The sequence below is a fragment of the Rattus norvegicus genome, chromosome 10, assembly GCF_036323735.1.
Source record: "Rattus norvegicus strain BN/NHsdMcwi chromosome 10, GRCr8, whole genome shotgun sequence".
NCBI classification, from domain to species: domain Eukaryota; kingdom Metazoa; phylum Chordata; class Mammalia; order Rodentia; family Muridae; genus Rattus; species Rattus norvegicus.
The window spans coordinates 60746768-60761452 of NC_086028.1; the positions used below are offsets into that span (position 1 = coordinate 60746768).

Below are 14685 nucleotides of genomic sequence, written 5' to 3' on the forward strand. Positions count from 1 at the left end.
AATAGAGGTTGGAGGATCAGGAGTTCAGTGCCATTCAGAGCTACATGAGACCCTGTCTCAAAAAATAGGCACCAGGGCCAGGTGTGGTGTTGCATACTCTTAATCCCAGAATTCAGGAGGCAAAAGCAGATGGACATCTGAGTATGAGGCCAGCTTTGTCTACATAGCCAATTCCAGGCTAGCCAGGTACATCATAAGAATAAATAGGCCCAGTTGGTCAAATGTAGCTTGCCCTTCAAACACAAGAACCCAAAGTCAACCCCAGAAACCATGTAAAAAGAAGCAAGGTATGGTGGCCCTTGCTTATAATGCAGCATTGTCAAGGTGGAGACAGAGGGTCCATGGGGCTCACTGGCCAGCCAGCCAGCCTACTTAGTATGCTCCAGGCCAGTGAAAGACTGTCTGAAAAAACAAAGGACAAACAAACAAAAACAGATCAGGAAGAGGCAACATGGTGGCTCAAGGGAAAAGATAGTTGCCACACAAGCCTGGCAACCCGAAATCCTCAGGGGCCACATAAAGGTGTGAGGAGAGAACCAGCTCCACAGAACTGTCTCCTGACCGCCGTGTTTGCGTTGTGGTGTGTGCACATGCACGTGCATGTGTGTACACACATTTGTATACATGCATATGCATTCAAATAATAATTTAAAATGTTATGTGTATGGGTGTTTTGCCTACATGCATATCTGAGCACCACCTGTGCGCAATGCCTGTGAAGGCCAGAAGAGGGCATCAGATCTCCTGGAACTGGAGTTAACACAGGGTTGTTAGCCACCGTGCGGGTACTGGGAACGAGACCATGGGTTCTCTAAAAGAGGCTCTTTTTTTTTTTTTTTTTCTTTTTTTTTTTTCAGAGCTGGGGACCAAACCCAGGGCCTTGCGTTTGCTAGGCAAGCGCTCTACCACTGAGCTAAATCCCCAACTCCTAAAAGAGGCTCTTAATGCCTGAGCCATCTCTCCATTCCCTCAAAAATATTTATTTCTGGGGCTGGAGAGATGGCTCAGCGGTTAAGAGCAGTGACTGCTCTTCCAGAGGTCCTGAGTTCAATTCCCAGCAACCACATGGTGGCTCACAACCATCTGTAATGGGATCTGATGTTCCCTTCTGGTGTGTCTGAAGACAGTTCAATGTATTCGTATATATATAAAATAAATAAATCTTTAAAAACAACTGATAGAAAGGTTAATGCAACAACATGGAAAAGAGAGAAAAATATTACATATTTCTTTAACTTCCAAGTTTTTATTTTGTTTTGTTTGTTGTGTGTTTGTTTGTTTGTTTGTTTGTTTGTTTTTGAGACAGGGTTGGCCTCAAACTCACTGACATCAGCCTGCCTCTGCCTCCCAAGTGCTGGGATTCAAAGCAGGCGCCACCACCACTACCTGACTCATTTCTTTAACTTTCAAAAGTAGATATCTCCTGAGAAATGACACCCAGCACTGTCTTCTGGCCCCTCCACGACCCCATGTACAAACACATGCCTGCATAAACACACATGAATACATAAGTAACCTGGTCTGGCTGTTTTGGAATATATGCTATGATTTGGATTGGTCCCCCGAGGCACTATTGGAAGATAGTAGAACTGTTAGGGCTTAGGCCTCGTGGGGAAGGACCATGGGTAAAGAGGCATCCAACCAAGGAAAGTCCAGTTACAAGTGTGTAAATTCATAGGGACCAGTTTCTCTCCATACTAAACATAGCTTCAAACAGGAGAAGGAAGAAGCGAAAATTAAGGAAAAGCTCTTTTATTGCAGAGGCTACATTGAAGCTATCGGCCACCTTCCTGGAATGTGTAATCAGTCCTCCCTCCCTCTGGGGTTTTCTGTAGCGCACTGGGACATTAAGTGCTGCTGGGGTCCAGGATTCTGCCTATGAAGAGGAGGGCCCCCGTGTCCGTGTCCCTCAGAACAAAGATGAACGGTCGGTTAAGGTGATAGTCGAGCGGGAAGGTGAGGCGGACAGGCTGGAGGTCTGGGTTAGAGCTGGTCCCTGCCCCCTCCTCATTCCACTCAAAAGCTGCCCTGTGTTCCACTTGGGTGAGCTTCACAGGTTTGCCGGTAATCTTGCTGAAGTCAGGGGACTCAAACAAGGACTGTAGCTCTGTGAAGATTGAGAGAGATTCCATTAGCGCGCACACACACACACACACACACACACACACACGTACACGTACACGTACACCAAGGACTGAGTCTATTGGGAAGGTGGTTCTTTGTTTCCCTCCCCTGTAATAGTGTCACATGTTCTCTAAGCCACCCTACAAAGTCTTGGGACTCGGTTCTGTCAGCAAGGTGGAAGGCTCCAAGACTCAGCCCCAAGAGCTAAGTGGCCTTGCAAACATACTCATGTCCTGCAAAGAGTTGGTAACGTCGCCTTCATAGCTCAGCTTCAGCTTGGGGACAGTCAGCACAGCTTGGATAGTCTTCAGTTCTCGGTCAATGTCATGAACGAACTCAGAGGTGAGGCTCTCCTCTATCATGGTCAAGTTCTGGGTCACCGTCAGGGGCAGGAAGAAGATGATACTCATGCTTCCTGTCAAAGGCAGCTGGGCAATCTAGTGCAACAGAGATGCATGTAGTTTAGTCCTGAGCCAGGAAAACCCTACACACCAACAGTTGCCTTCCCCTCTCCTGTGATGGGGCTCTATGTAGACTAAGCTGGCCTCACGCTTATAGAGACCCACCTGCTTCTGCCTCTCAAGTGCTGGTATTAAAGGCATGTGTCACCACTGCCCCACCATTTCAAGCACTTAGATTTCCAAAGAAACCATAGCCTAGAAAAGGTTAATAAGTACTGATTTAGAAAAGAAAGAAATCAGGTACACTTAGAGCTGTAGAATGTCAGCGTGTGGCATTTGTGACAAGTTGTCAAAACTTTGCTCCAAATTCTAAAGAGAGAAGCTGTCAAAAGGCGTGGGCTAGAACTGTAGCTCCCTTGCTTAATGTGTGAGGCTGTGTGTTTGATCCCCAGGACTCTGGGATTGAACACAATAAACTCATGTGTTTGAATGCTTACCCCATGGGGAATGACATTGTTATGAGGTGTGGCCTTGTTGGATGTGTGAACTGTGTCAACTTGCCGAGGGTAGAAAGAGAGCCTCCTCCTGGCTGTCTACAGAAGACATAGTTTCCTAGCTGCCTTCAGATCAAGATGTAGAACTCTAGGCTCCTCCAGCACCAAGTCAGCCTGCACAATGCCATGCTTCCCACCATGATGGTAATGAACTGAACCTCTGAAACTGTAAGCCAGCCCCAATTAAATGTTTGCCTTTATAAGAGTTGCCTTGGTCATGGTGTCTCTTCACAGCAATAAAAGCCTAACTAAAACACATTCCTAAAATACCAGCATCTGGGAGGTAGCGTTAAGATCAGAAGTACAAAGTCATCCTCAACTATTATGTTTGAGGCCAGCATGGGCCACACAAGGCTCTGTCTCAAAGAGAAAGAAATGAATGAATAAATAAACATTTGAGTGTCAGTCTTTTCCTTTCTTGCTTTGTTTTTTGGCGGTACCAAGGATTAAATCCGGGGCGCCTTGCACTCTCCACTGAGGTATACCCTGTGAATACCTAGTCTGTTTGTTTCTTTGTCTGTTTGTTATGTATATGAGTCGTAGCTTACATATCTGTCTATATACCACAGACTTGCCTGGTATCTGGAGAGGCCAGAAAAGGATGTTAGATGCCCTGGAACTAGGATTACAAATGGTTGTGAGCTGCCCTGTGGTGCCAAGAGTTGAGCCTAATGCTGTAAAAGAGCAGCCAGTACTCTTGTTGGTTCTGCTGGGGGTGGAGCTGGGGTTGGTTGGTTGGTTGGATTTTTTTGAGACAGGGTTTCTCTATGTAGCCTTGGCTGTCCTGGAACTCACTCTGTAGGCTCAGACTCAGAAATCTGCCTGTCCCTGCCTCCCAAGTGCTGGGATTCAAAGGTGTGTGACACCACCTCCAGGAAAGCAGCCAGTACCCTTAACCACTGAGCCATCATTCCAGCCCATTTTTGTGTTTTGAGATGGTCTCAGTACAACTCAGACTGGGCTCTTGATCACCCTCCCTCAGCCACCTGACTGCTGGGGTTACAGGTGTGTGTCGCTGTCCTCAACTCTGAGTGCCAAATCTTGAAAACCCATTTTCATGACTGATCCTTAGAACAAACCCTGGGAGAATGAGTTCTGATAACTACTTCTCACTCCTCTTCAAGAAAAGGAAAGCCCCAGAAACGTTACCAACCTGCCCAAAGCCACACAGCAAAATTCAGACAGCCTGCAGACCTCAGTGACCATCCGTTCCACACCCACCCTGCCCCTCTCTCCCGCCACCTCCCTCCCTACAAACCTTGCAGTTGAGATCAGAGTCCAAGCCATATCGTAAGATGGCCTTAGGGTCTGACATCATGGGGACTCTCACAGTCCTGTCCTCGTCCAAGTGAAAATCCTGGAGGGTCGTCTTTCTCGAGTCAAACTTGGTTGCCCACTGCCCTGGAGGGAAATAGATGGCGCATCCTGAGCCACTATCACCAGAAAGGCCACAGGACCACACTGTGTCTCCACTGGCCAAAGCAACCTGAGCCATCAGCAGGAAGAGCACAAGAGCTGCTGGGTCCCAGCATGTGTGGTGCAGACCACAGGCTCCGTGAACTACAGGTGCTGGCTCTCCTCCCTAGCCCACTCAGAAATAAGTGTGTTCTCTCTCTTAGATCACCAAGCTCCTGCCTTTAACATGCTGCTGTATGCCTGCTCTCCCATCCCCTGCAGACCTGGAGTAGGAAGACCCAGGGCTTTCCTCTAGGTTAGGAACCTATTACTCCATAAGATGGTCACAAAGCAATTTAAAATGGAAATTGGTCAAACCATTCCTGCCCCAAGCCCTTTCCTGAATAAAACAGATCTCAGATGAGGCCTGTGGAAGGGTCCCCTGACACACGACCACTGCCTAGAAGGATGTTAACAGACAGGTAAGTGACAGCAGTTCCTGACCAGGGGTGGGATTCCAGGAGTATATGGCTGCTCTGAGAGCAAGACAGCATGTACTATAGTGTGTCTGAGAGGTAGATGTGTAATCCTTAAAGACGAGGAGACAGGCTCAGGAGAAACCTACATAGGGTTCAATCATGGGGAAGAACCAGGGTTAAACCTGGTCTGATTAAGCTAGAGATGTGTGTCCAGCCCCACGCAGTCATTTCACTGGTCAGATAATTCAGAAACACTTAGGTCCTTTGTCCATATGCTACAAGCACGTGTGACTTTCAGATCTTCCTCTGGCCTAGTACCTGCATTCATGTTCACCCCCAACACACACACACACACACACACACACACACACACACACACACACACACACACTGCCCTCCCTTGGCCAAAGACAAATGGGGAAGCCCCTCACCCTTGAAGTAAGCCACGCCAAGGAGGAGGATGCTGAGGGCACTGGGCATTTCCCTTGTAGACCGGGCAATTTTCCCTTTCATCTGGGCCTGCACCCAGTTGTTAATCTCCTGAAGGTCTATGCGAGGGTTGCCAGTGAGGATTCGGGGCCTGGTCCCATATGACTTCTCCAGAGGAGCAACAAAGCTGGATTTTACTCGAAGTTCTTGGGAGGAAACAGATCAAAGATGAGAGCTGAACCAGTACCCTCACTTTGAAAGCATGCCAGACCCCCAACTTCCTGCCCAGCATCTTCTCCTGACTTGCTGGGGCACCTGCCGGCTTTGCCCAAACCCTGGCTGGGGAACAATGGATCCCACCTGTTGCTTTCCCCTCCCTGTCACTGCCCTCCCAGACCCTCCTGCTGTCTCCCACAGCCCACTTCCTCCTTCTGTTCCTCTGTGGTCTCACAGGCCCTTTCCTGCCCACCAGTGCCAGGCCTGGCCTGAGCACACACAGTCTATTGTTTAGACAGCATGGAGCATACAGGCAACCCAGGCCAGAAAAGCCACTGAGTGCCAGGCATAATGGTGTGTGCCTGGACTTCAGAAGCAGAGGCAGCATTAAGAGTTGGGGGTAGGGGTTGGGGATTTAGCTCAGTGGTAGAGCGCTTGCCTAGCAAGCGCAAGGCCCTGGGTTCGGTCCCCAGCTCCGAAAAAAAGGAAAAAAAAAAAAAGAGTTGGGGGACCAGCTAGGACTTCATAGACTTTGGGGCATGGGGGTACTAACTCCTCTCAAACACAATTCTGGAGGCACTCTTGAAGTTCTTCTCAGGGGCAGTAACAGAGGCAAGGAGCTCCTTGTAGGTGCTGTGGATGTCAGGATTGTTGATCAAGTCGTAGTAGAGAGCCCGGTGAATGACAGACTCTGTTCGCTGTTCAGCTCCTGCCAGAGAGAAAAGGCCGGCAAATTTCATAACTGCCTATGGGGCCCACATCAGGGATATCAGACACCAATCTTGTCCTCTAGGAGCCTGGGGAGGCCGATACTGCAGATGTTCTAGCTGGACAAGAGCCTCAGGGCACAGAAAGAAATAATGGTCTCATTGCTAGGAAAATCTCTGATAGGCCAAGATCATCAGACCTACAGAGAGAAGAGCAGAACATGGTCCCGAAGTTCTGTCTTAACCTACACTGTTCTGAGGAGAAACCCAGGTCTGCTCGTGGCAGGTGTGCCCCTAGAACCTGGTTAAATGACTAAAACACAATAGGAGGCCACCTAAGGAGCCAAGGGTTGAGTGCCACTTACAAAGTGGTAGGGATTGTGTTGTGTAGCCCCCACCGCCGCCCCTTTCCTGCTCCCCTGGCAGCAGAGGTATGGAGACTCTGAGTATGGGAAATTCAGGTCGACCTGCAGCCCTCTTCCGTTGACACTCACCCAGGGAAAGGGCCGAGAGGGCCGTGGCCACGCTGAGAGGAGACAGCAGAATGTTGCCGGTTGAGACAGCACCGGATCTCAGGCGGTAGAGATCGTAGCCGAAGTTGGAAACAGCTGCTGCCAACTTGTTCACGGGGGCCTTGAAGAAGGGGTCATCCTCCTCCACTACGGGCTCCCCGGTGCTGTCAGGGGCTGGGGAATCCTGGGATAGCATACAAGGACCAACAGGGGGACACAGTGAATGGTACCCCCTCCTGGTTGGGGTTGTCCTCTGGTCCCCAAGGCCATTAGTCTGAGGTCAGGATGAGTGTGTGCTCTCTGACTACATAACCTCTGTGCTGGGAGGTGGGGAGCAGGTGGGGGCAACACAAAAGGCTTGCCAGCCTCAAACTGTGACCTGAGAGCCTGAAGCCTGGCCTACTTTAAAATAAAAACAGTAGGGCCAGGGAGATGGCTTAGTTGATGAAAGTACCAGAGTGCAAGTATGAGGACCTGGATTTAGCTCCCAGAAGCCATGGGAAAAGAGCTGGACACAGGGGTGCACACTTATAATTCCATGACTGGGGAGGAGGTAATGGGCAGGCCCTGAGTCTGTGTCTGAGTCTGTGTCTGTGTCTGTGTCTGTGTCTGTGTCTGTGGTGTCTGTGTCTGAGTCTGTGTCTGTGTCTGTGGTGTCTGTGTCTGTGTCTGTGGTGTCTGTGGTGTCTGTGTCTGTGTCTGTGTCGTCTGTGTCTGTGTCTGAGTCTGTGTCTGTGTCTGTGTCGTCTGTGTCTGAGTCTGTGTCTGTGTCGTCTGTGTCTGAGTCTGTGTCTGTGTCTGTGGTGTCTGTGTCTGTGTCTGTGGTGTCTGTGTCTGTGTCTGAGTCTGTGTCTGTGTCTGTGGTGTCTGTGTCTGTGTCTGTGGTGTCTGTGTCTGTGTCTGTGTCGTCTGTGTCTGTGTCTGAGTCTGTGTCTGTGTCTGTGTCATCTGTGTCTGAGTCTGTGTCTGTGTCGTCTGTGTCTGAGTCTGTGTCTGTGTCTGTGGTGTCTGTGTCTGTGTCTGTGGTGTCTGTGTCTGTGTCTGAGTCTGTGTCTGTGTCTGTGGTGTCTGTGTCTGTGTCTGTGGTGTCTGTGTCTGTGTCTGAGTCTGTGTCTGAGTCTGTGTCTGTGTCGTCTGTGTCTGAGTCTGTGTCTGTGTCGTCTGTGTCTGAGTCTGTGTCTGTGTCTGTGGTGTCTGTGTCTGTGTCTGTGGTGTCTGTGTCTGTGTCTGAGTCTGTGTCTGTGTCTGTGGTGTCTGTGGTGTCTGTGTCTGTGTCTGAGTCTGTGTCTGAGTCTGTGTCTGTGTCGTCTGTGTCTGAGTCTGTGTCTGTGGTGTCTGTGTCTGTGTCTGTGTCTGTGTCTGTGTCTGTGGTGTCTGTGTCTGTGTCTGTGTCTGAGTCTGTGTCTGTGGTGTCTGTGTCTGTGTCTGTGGTGTCTGTGGTGTCTGTGTCTGTGTCTGTGATGTCTGTGGTGTCTGTGGTGTCTGTGTCGTCTGTGTCTGTGTCTGAGTCTGTGTCTGTGTCTGTGGTGTCTGTGGTGTCGGTGTCTGTGTCTGTGTCGTCTGTGTCTGTGTCTGTGGTGTCTGTGTCTGTGTCTGTGTCTGTGTCGTCTGTGTCTGAGTCTGTGTCTGTGTCTGTGTCTGTGTCTGTGTCTGTGGTGTCTGTGTCTGAGTCTGTGTCTGTGTCTGTGTCGTCTGTGTCTGTGTCTGTGTCTGTGTCTGAGTCTGTGTCTGAGTCTGTCTGTGTCTGTGTCTGAGTCTGTGTCTGTGGTGTCTGTGTCTGTGTCTGTGGTGTCTGAGTCTGTGTCTGTGTCTGTGTCTGTGTCTGCATCTGTCTTCCTTCCTCCCTCCCTCCTCCCCTCCCTCCCTTCCTTCCTCCCTCCCTCCTTCCCTGTGAAGGGGACCTCCCCACCACCAAAGAAACCTGTCCTCAGACCACACTTCCCTACTCAGCTTGCTGACTGGTTCTAGTCTGCCTAGGTTCTGCTGTGATGCCCTCCCTTTCTTTCCTGACAAGCCATCTCCTCTGACTGGACCTGAGGGGGATTTGTAGTTTTCTGATCTGTTTTCGGTGTCAGCCTCTTCCTTGTGAGCTAGCTGCGGTTGCTAGGGACATTCTGCTTTTTGTTTTGTTTCCAGGGCTTTGGATCAATGCTGGACTCTTACATACATTAGGCAAGTGCTTGGCTACTGAGCTGTGTCTCCCGTCCCTGTTGCTTTTTGGTTTGGAGGATTCGTTTTTTAGTTTTGTGTTTGTTTTTGTGTTTGGTTTGGTTGGTTGGTTGGTTGGTTTGTTTGTTTGTTTGTTTGTTTTGAGACAGGATCTCACTATGTGGTTCTAGCTGTCTTGGGACTCACTCTGTAGACCAGGCTGGCCTTAGATTCACAGAAATCCCCCTGCCTCTGCCTCCCGAGTGCTGGGATTTTTATATTTCAATTCATACCTACCAACCTCAGAGTAAGTGCTCATAGACAGAGCTCAGTAATACAGCATGGGTGTAGCATGTGTGAGGTCTTGGGTTTCACCCCCAACAGAGAAGGGGGAGTTAGAGGTGAGGAATAAGTGAATGGCCAGTGGCAAGACAGTATTGTCTAAAGTTACTAAGTCCTAATCCGAACTTAGAGCCCACAACCCAGGTCTAATATGCCCAGCTGCCTCGTCCCTTGTGTGACACAACCCTACCCCTATGTCCCCTGTATAGTGGCAGCTTCTCCAGATCCTGAAAGGAGAGGGAAGATATTCTTGTCTTGCTGCCAAAGTAACCAAGGCCTAGAAGCGTGAAGGCCAGAGTCCACCCTGAACCCAGGGCTGCCTTCCTGTGCTGTCTCTTCTGCTGGCTGCTGAGAAGGAGCTGGGAGAGCTGCTGTCCCACCGACCCACCCTACTGACCTGAGAGCTGTCAGGGACATTCTGGCTGCTGCCGTGCCCAAGCAGGGCTCCAGTCCAGAGGAGTAGCACCAGGGTCTGCATCCCAGAACTACAAGAGAAACAAGAGAGCAAGCAACTCCCCTCACCCACACCCTGCCCTGGCACTGCACACTGCACAGGGACAGGGGTCAGGCAGGCTGAGCCCTTCCCTTCCCTCCAGCTCTCAGCCCGAAGTGGACCCTTAGCTTGAGGCTTGCCCTCCCTAACCTGCCCCTGTGATCCACCGTGAGCTGTACCTCCATGGTGGTTCCTATCAGGAGACCCACCTTCCGATCTAAGCTGCAGAGCAGTGAAGACCCAGCCGCAGACTCTAAAGGCCTCAAGAAAATGCTCTAGCACAAACACACACCAAGGCTTTTCCGTGGAGGCACACAGTCAGCTCATTCAGTAGGGTTTGGGAGCAGAGCCCAGGTCACAGACTTACAGAACATCTGGTCTAGTCCTGCAGTCCACCAATAGTTGTCTGACCAAAGCCTATGGTAAAGATACTTGGTCCTATTTCTTTGCCCCCCCCCAACACACACACACCTTTTTTAGTTAGGTTCTTGTGTATGTAGCCCAGGCTAGCCTTGAAGTTGCAACTACTGTCCTCCATTTTCCTCCTGAGTACTGCAATTCTAGGTATGAGCCACCATGCCTGGCTTGACTCCCTTCTTCTATTCCAAGAGCAACTCTTAGTTAGGAGAATGTGAACTAGGGTCGCACTGCCTGGGATCAAACCTTGACTCTGGGTCTTCATAGCTATCTAAAGAATAAAGCTCTCGGGGTTGGGGATTTAGCTCAGTGGTAGAGCACTTGCCTAGCAAGTGCAAGGCCCTGGGTTCGGTCCCCAGATCCGAAAAAAAGAAAAGAAAAAAAAAAAAAGAATAAAGCTCTCCTTGTGTATGGTGTGGTGTGGTGTGGTATGGTGTGGTGTGGTGTGGTGTGGTATGGTGTAGTGTGGTGTGGTATGGTGTAGTGTGGTGTGGTGTGGTATGGTATGGTGTGGTGTGGTGTGGTGTGGTGTGGTGTGGTATGGTGTAGTGTGGTGTGGTATGGTGTGGTGTGGTATGGTGTAGTGTGGTGTGGTGTGGTGTAGTGTGGTATGGTGTGGTGTGGTATGGTGTGGTGTGGTGTGGTGTGGTATGGTGTGGTATGGTGTGGTGTGGTGTGGTGTGGTATGGTGTGGTGTGGTGTGGTGTGGTGTGGTGTGGTATGGTGTAGTGTGGTGTGGTATGGTGTGGTGTGGTATGGTGTAGTGTGGTGTGGTGTGGTATGGTGTGGTGTGGTGTGGTGTAGTGTGGTATGGTGTGGTATGGTATGGTATGGTGTGGTATGGTGTAGTGTGGTGTGGTGTGGTATGGTGTGTTGTATGGTGTGGTGTGGTATGGTGTGGTGTGGTGTGGTTTGGTGTGGTGTGGTGTGGTATGGTGTGGTGTGGTGTGCTGTGGTATGGTGTGGTATGGTATGGTATGGTGTGGTACACAAGTTCTCTGCCTATAGTATAGTAGTATTGACTTACTTCTACTAGGGTTAAATTTTAGAATCTCTCTCTCTTTCTCTCTCTCTCTCTCTCTCTCTCTCTCTCTCTCTCTCTCTCTCTTCTTTTTGAGGATTTCTTACTATATTTAGGCTAGCCTTGAACATGTGAACCTCTTGCCTCTGCCTCCCAAGTGCTGAGGTTACAGCATGCACAGTCACATCTGCCTAGACAATGTCTTAGCAGCCTTTAGCTGCACCAGGGGTCAGGAAGCCCTCAACTGCCCCTTCAGGTGGCTTCTCTTGTGAAGGGCCATGTTGTCTTCCCCTTCCTAGCATGGAAACAGCTCTTCATCCCAGAGCCACCCCTCTTTCAGGTTAAGGACACCAGTGGGGCCTCCCATTTCTCTCTATGTCCCTAAGCAGTGCCCTTTCCTGCTCACACTCCGGCCTGGGGCTTGGACTGCAGACAAAATGGAAACCTGGGCTATGTCCTCACACATCATCCCTGTGCTCCCTGGAGTCAGGTCTCGGAGAGGGGGACAGGGTCCACAAGTCAGAAAAGACCACTGGCTGTCCTCTGGGACACTAGACCACTGGGTGCCCTAGCACACACCCTCAGTCACACCCCCTCTGCTCTATCACTGACTTTTCTGACTTCGCAGAAAAAAAAATTGATCTAAGAAGTTAGGAGTCTGCTGTCGTCATTGGCTACAGTCCTTAAAATTAAATCAGCTCATCCACGGGACAGCTGAAGCGCATGAAGGGCTGTGAGGGAAAGACTCTGCTTTAGGCAGCACCGCCTACAGGAACCAACCTGGATCTTTCTAACCCTCATCTATAGCAGACCTCCCGTGGGAACTTTAGGGACCTCTGTGTTCTTGTCCAGGAGCACTGCCACCCAGCTGCTCAGGGAGGAAATCCATGAGCACAGAGAAAGCAATGCAGACAGAACTAGGCCTATTGCCCTCCCTTCCCGGCCCCACCCACCACAGTCAGCAGCCTCCCTCAGCTGAGCCTCAAGAGGCTGATTTATCAGGGAGGTGCACAGAAAGGCACCCTGGTCCCTCTGGGTAGATAACAACCGAGAAGGGAGGAGATGGTCACCCTGGCATCCTCTTCCAGGAAGTGAGGTACACTTGCAGGTGGGATCTCCTGGAGTCCCTCCAGGGACTAAGTCACAGATCTTTGCTACCACATGGTTAGGCTGAGGACTGATTCTGAGGTGGGAAACCTGGTGTGCATGGGGAGGCACAGAGGTCCAAGGCTGGCCCAAGAGCTATAAGCAGGGACAGGTGCTAGGGGATGTCTGGATGCTCCAAGCCAAGCCATGGGGAGTAAAGGAAGGGGAGACCCTGGGGTTGGGGATTTAGCTCAGTGGTAGAGCGCTTGCCTAGGAAGCGCAAGGCCCTGGGTTCGGTCCCCAGCTCCGGAAAAAAAAGAACCAAAAAAAAAAAAAAAAAAAAAAAGAAAAAAAAAAAAAAAAAAAAAAGGAAGGGGAGACCCTAAAGAGCAGAAAGCAGGGTTTTGCAGCAGGGGCTGCACGGGACACCTGCAAGGCCCTGGCTTCAATAACTGGGTTGGTAGGCAGCCATTGGCTAGCCAGAGGCACCGAGACAGTGATGCCATCCTGTCCAAAGGGCAGTGTTCAAGCCCGATTTCTAGGCTACAGTTGGAGGAGGGTATGAGGAGGGGGTAAAGATTCTCCCCTCTGAGCCAAGGTCAGCCTTCCCATGCACCCCAAATCAAGAAGCACAGAAACTGGGATGGTGTGGTCTCACATGCAAGCTGAGAGGACAAATGGGAGCCAGTACATGTGTTTCAGATTAAACCCAGTCGGGAGACAAACATGACGCTCCTCCTCCTCCCAGAGCCAAGCTGCCTTCCAGCCACATGGCAGTGACCATGTGGACAGTGCAGGGGAGGACACCTCTCTCTCCACTGACTCGAGAACTGTTTTCCAGGGGTCCAATCTGGCTGGCTCATGGCTACCCCACTCACCCCCTGAGAATGTTTTTTTTTTTTTTTTTTTTTGGTGGTGGTGGTGGGTTTTTTTTTCCCCTGAAATCTTGGAATCTGAATCAGCCTTGAAACACCCTTAATTGTACCTCCCAATACCCCAGAAAGGCCAGCCCTGGAGAACAGAACTCTCTGGTCCCCACCCATCCCCCTCAGCCTCGGGGCTGAACTGATGGGCAGCTAAGGTCCAGACAGTGGCTGGCTCTTGGAAAGCCTGTCTCTTCTTTGACTCAGACCACTCCCTACCGTGGCTGGCCTCAGGAGGGAAAAGGGCTTCAGGAGGGCAGCCAGACCCCACAAACCAGCTAGGCTAAATGGTGCTTATTGTTTGCAAGAGGTCATGACCTCATTTGTCTCCCAGCTCACTTGGTAAGAGAGTAGGTGGAAGCTGGACAGAGAGCCTAGCAGACACCCCGTCCCATCAGGACTGGGGCACAGATGGCTCTGAAAAGCAGCAATCTGGATGGAGCCAGGCTGGGCTGCAGGGAGATCACCTTCCTCGCTCACTGCAGAAGCAACTCCAGGGCGAACCCTGCCTGTAAGACTATAGCCCCTTTGGGGTACTGCTGAGTCCAGTCTCAGAGCTTAGCTCCCTGCCTCCCACCACCAACCACCACACTGTTACCCAACTCCATTCAAAACAGTGGTGTATAGTGAGTGGCTGATAGAGTCCTGGTCCTCTGCTCCCCAATTCTGTCTTCCCTGTCATCTATTCACCTTGGTTCCAAAACTGTAGGGGCTACTATAACCCTACCTCCATCTCCTTGCACCCCTCTTTTCTGCTCTCTGGGGTGTCCCTGTCACTCCCAGTCCCTCTAGCCAGGGAGCCTCTCCCATATCTGTCTTCCCCAGGCTAGACCAGGAGCTGCCTTACCTGTGATCTGCTGCGCTCCTCTCACAGCCTGCACTCTGAGGGGCTCCAGGAAGCAGCTAAGGGAGTAGCTGCCTCAACCCAGCGTCCAACAGGCTTCAGATTACAGCTACTCCTTTCTTAAAGTGACCTGACTCCATTTGGAATCTGTGATTGCATCACTGTCTGGTGTTAACTTTAACCCACTGCTGCCCTTCCACCATGTGGCCCCAAGACCACGCATTCACAACACCCTCCTCTTCCACCACATCTCCCTTGGGCCTTTGTCCCTCATCCTTGGAACCCTCCACATAATGGCTAACTTCAGGGGCACTTAGGTCATCCTGGGGTAGGTCGTGAGGCTGAACTTGAACATCTGAAAAGATTGGCTGGGAGGCAAGCTGTATAGAGAGAAAGTGAGCTGGTATGGAGGTGCTGGGTTCTTCCAGGTGGTTGGCTCCGGCTCTACCTGCATTTGGGGAGCGAGATAATTTTCCTCCCTCTCCTGGAAAATGTGATTGCTCTGAAGTTCTTTGCTCTCTGAAGATTGCAAAGGGCATTGGGGTGGGGACTAGAGAGTTGGCTCGGTGCTTAAGAGCATTGGCTGCTTTTGTA

General features: G+C 50.7%; 1 protein-coding gene across 1 annotated transcript; it reads right to left on the reverse strand.

Moving 5' to 3' along the window:
* Positions 1-1736: 1736 nt before the first annotated feature.
* On the reverse strand, positions 1737-14131 carry Serpinf1 (serpin family F member 1). The gene is made up of 8 exons (NM_177927.2): positions 14095-14131; positions 9705-9792; positions 6800-7001; positions 6152-6307; positions 5385-5588; positions 4338-4480; positions 2351-2561; positions 1737-2107 (listed from the first exon to the last, which is right to left on the reverse strand). Exons 2-8 carry the CDS (start codon positions 9783-9785, stop codon positions 1848-1850), a joined length of 1257 nt encoding a protein of 418 aa, NP_808788.1. The 5' UTR covers positions 9786-9792; positions 14095-14131; the 3' UTR covers positions 1737-1847.
* Positions 14132-14685: the final 554 nt, after the last annotated feature.

What these genes read in the sequence shown, in the direction of transcription:
- Serpinf1 (NM_177927.2), bottom strand. Translation starts at nt 9,785, where the DNA reads ATGCAGACCCTGGTGCTACTCCTCTGGACTGGAGCCCTGCTTGGGCAC. An exon ending in CCTCTCGGCCCTTTCCCTGG is followed by an intron (nt 6,308 to 6,799) that starts GTGAGTGTCAAC and finishes TCTCTCTGGCAG; the next exon opens with GAGCTGAACAGCGAACAGAG. An exon ending in TGGCGTGGCTTACTTCAAGG is followed by an intron (nt 4,481 to 5,384) that starts GTGAGGGGCTTC and finishes ATTTCCCTCCAG; the next exon opens with GGCAGTGGGCAACCAAGTTT.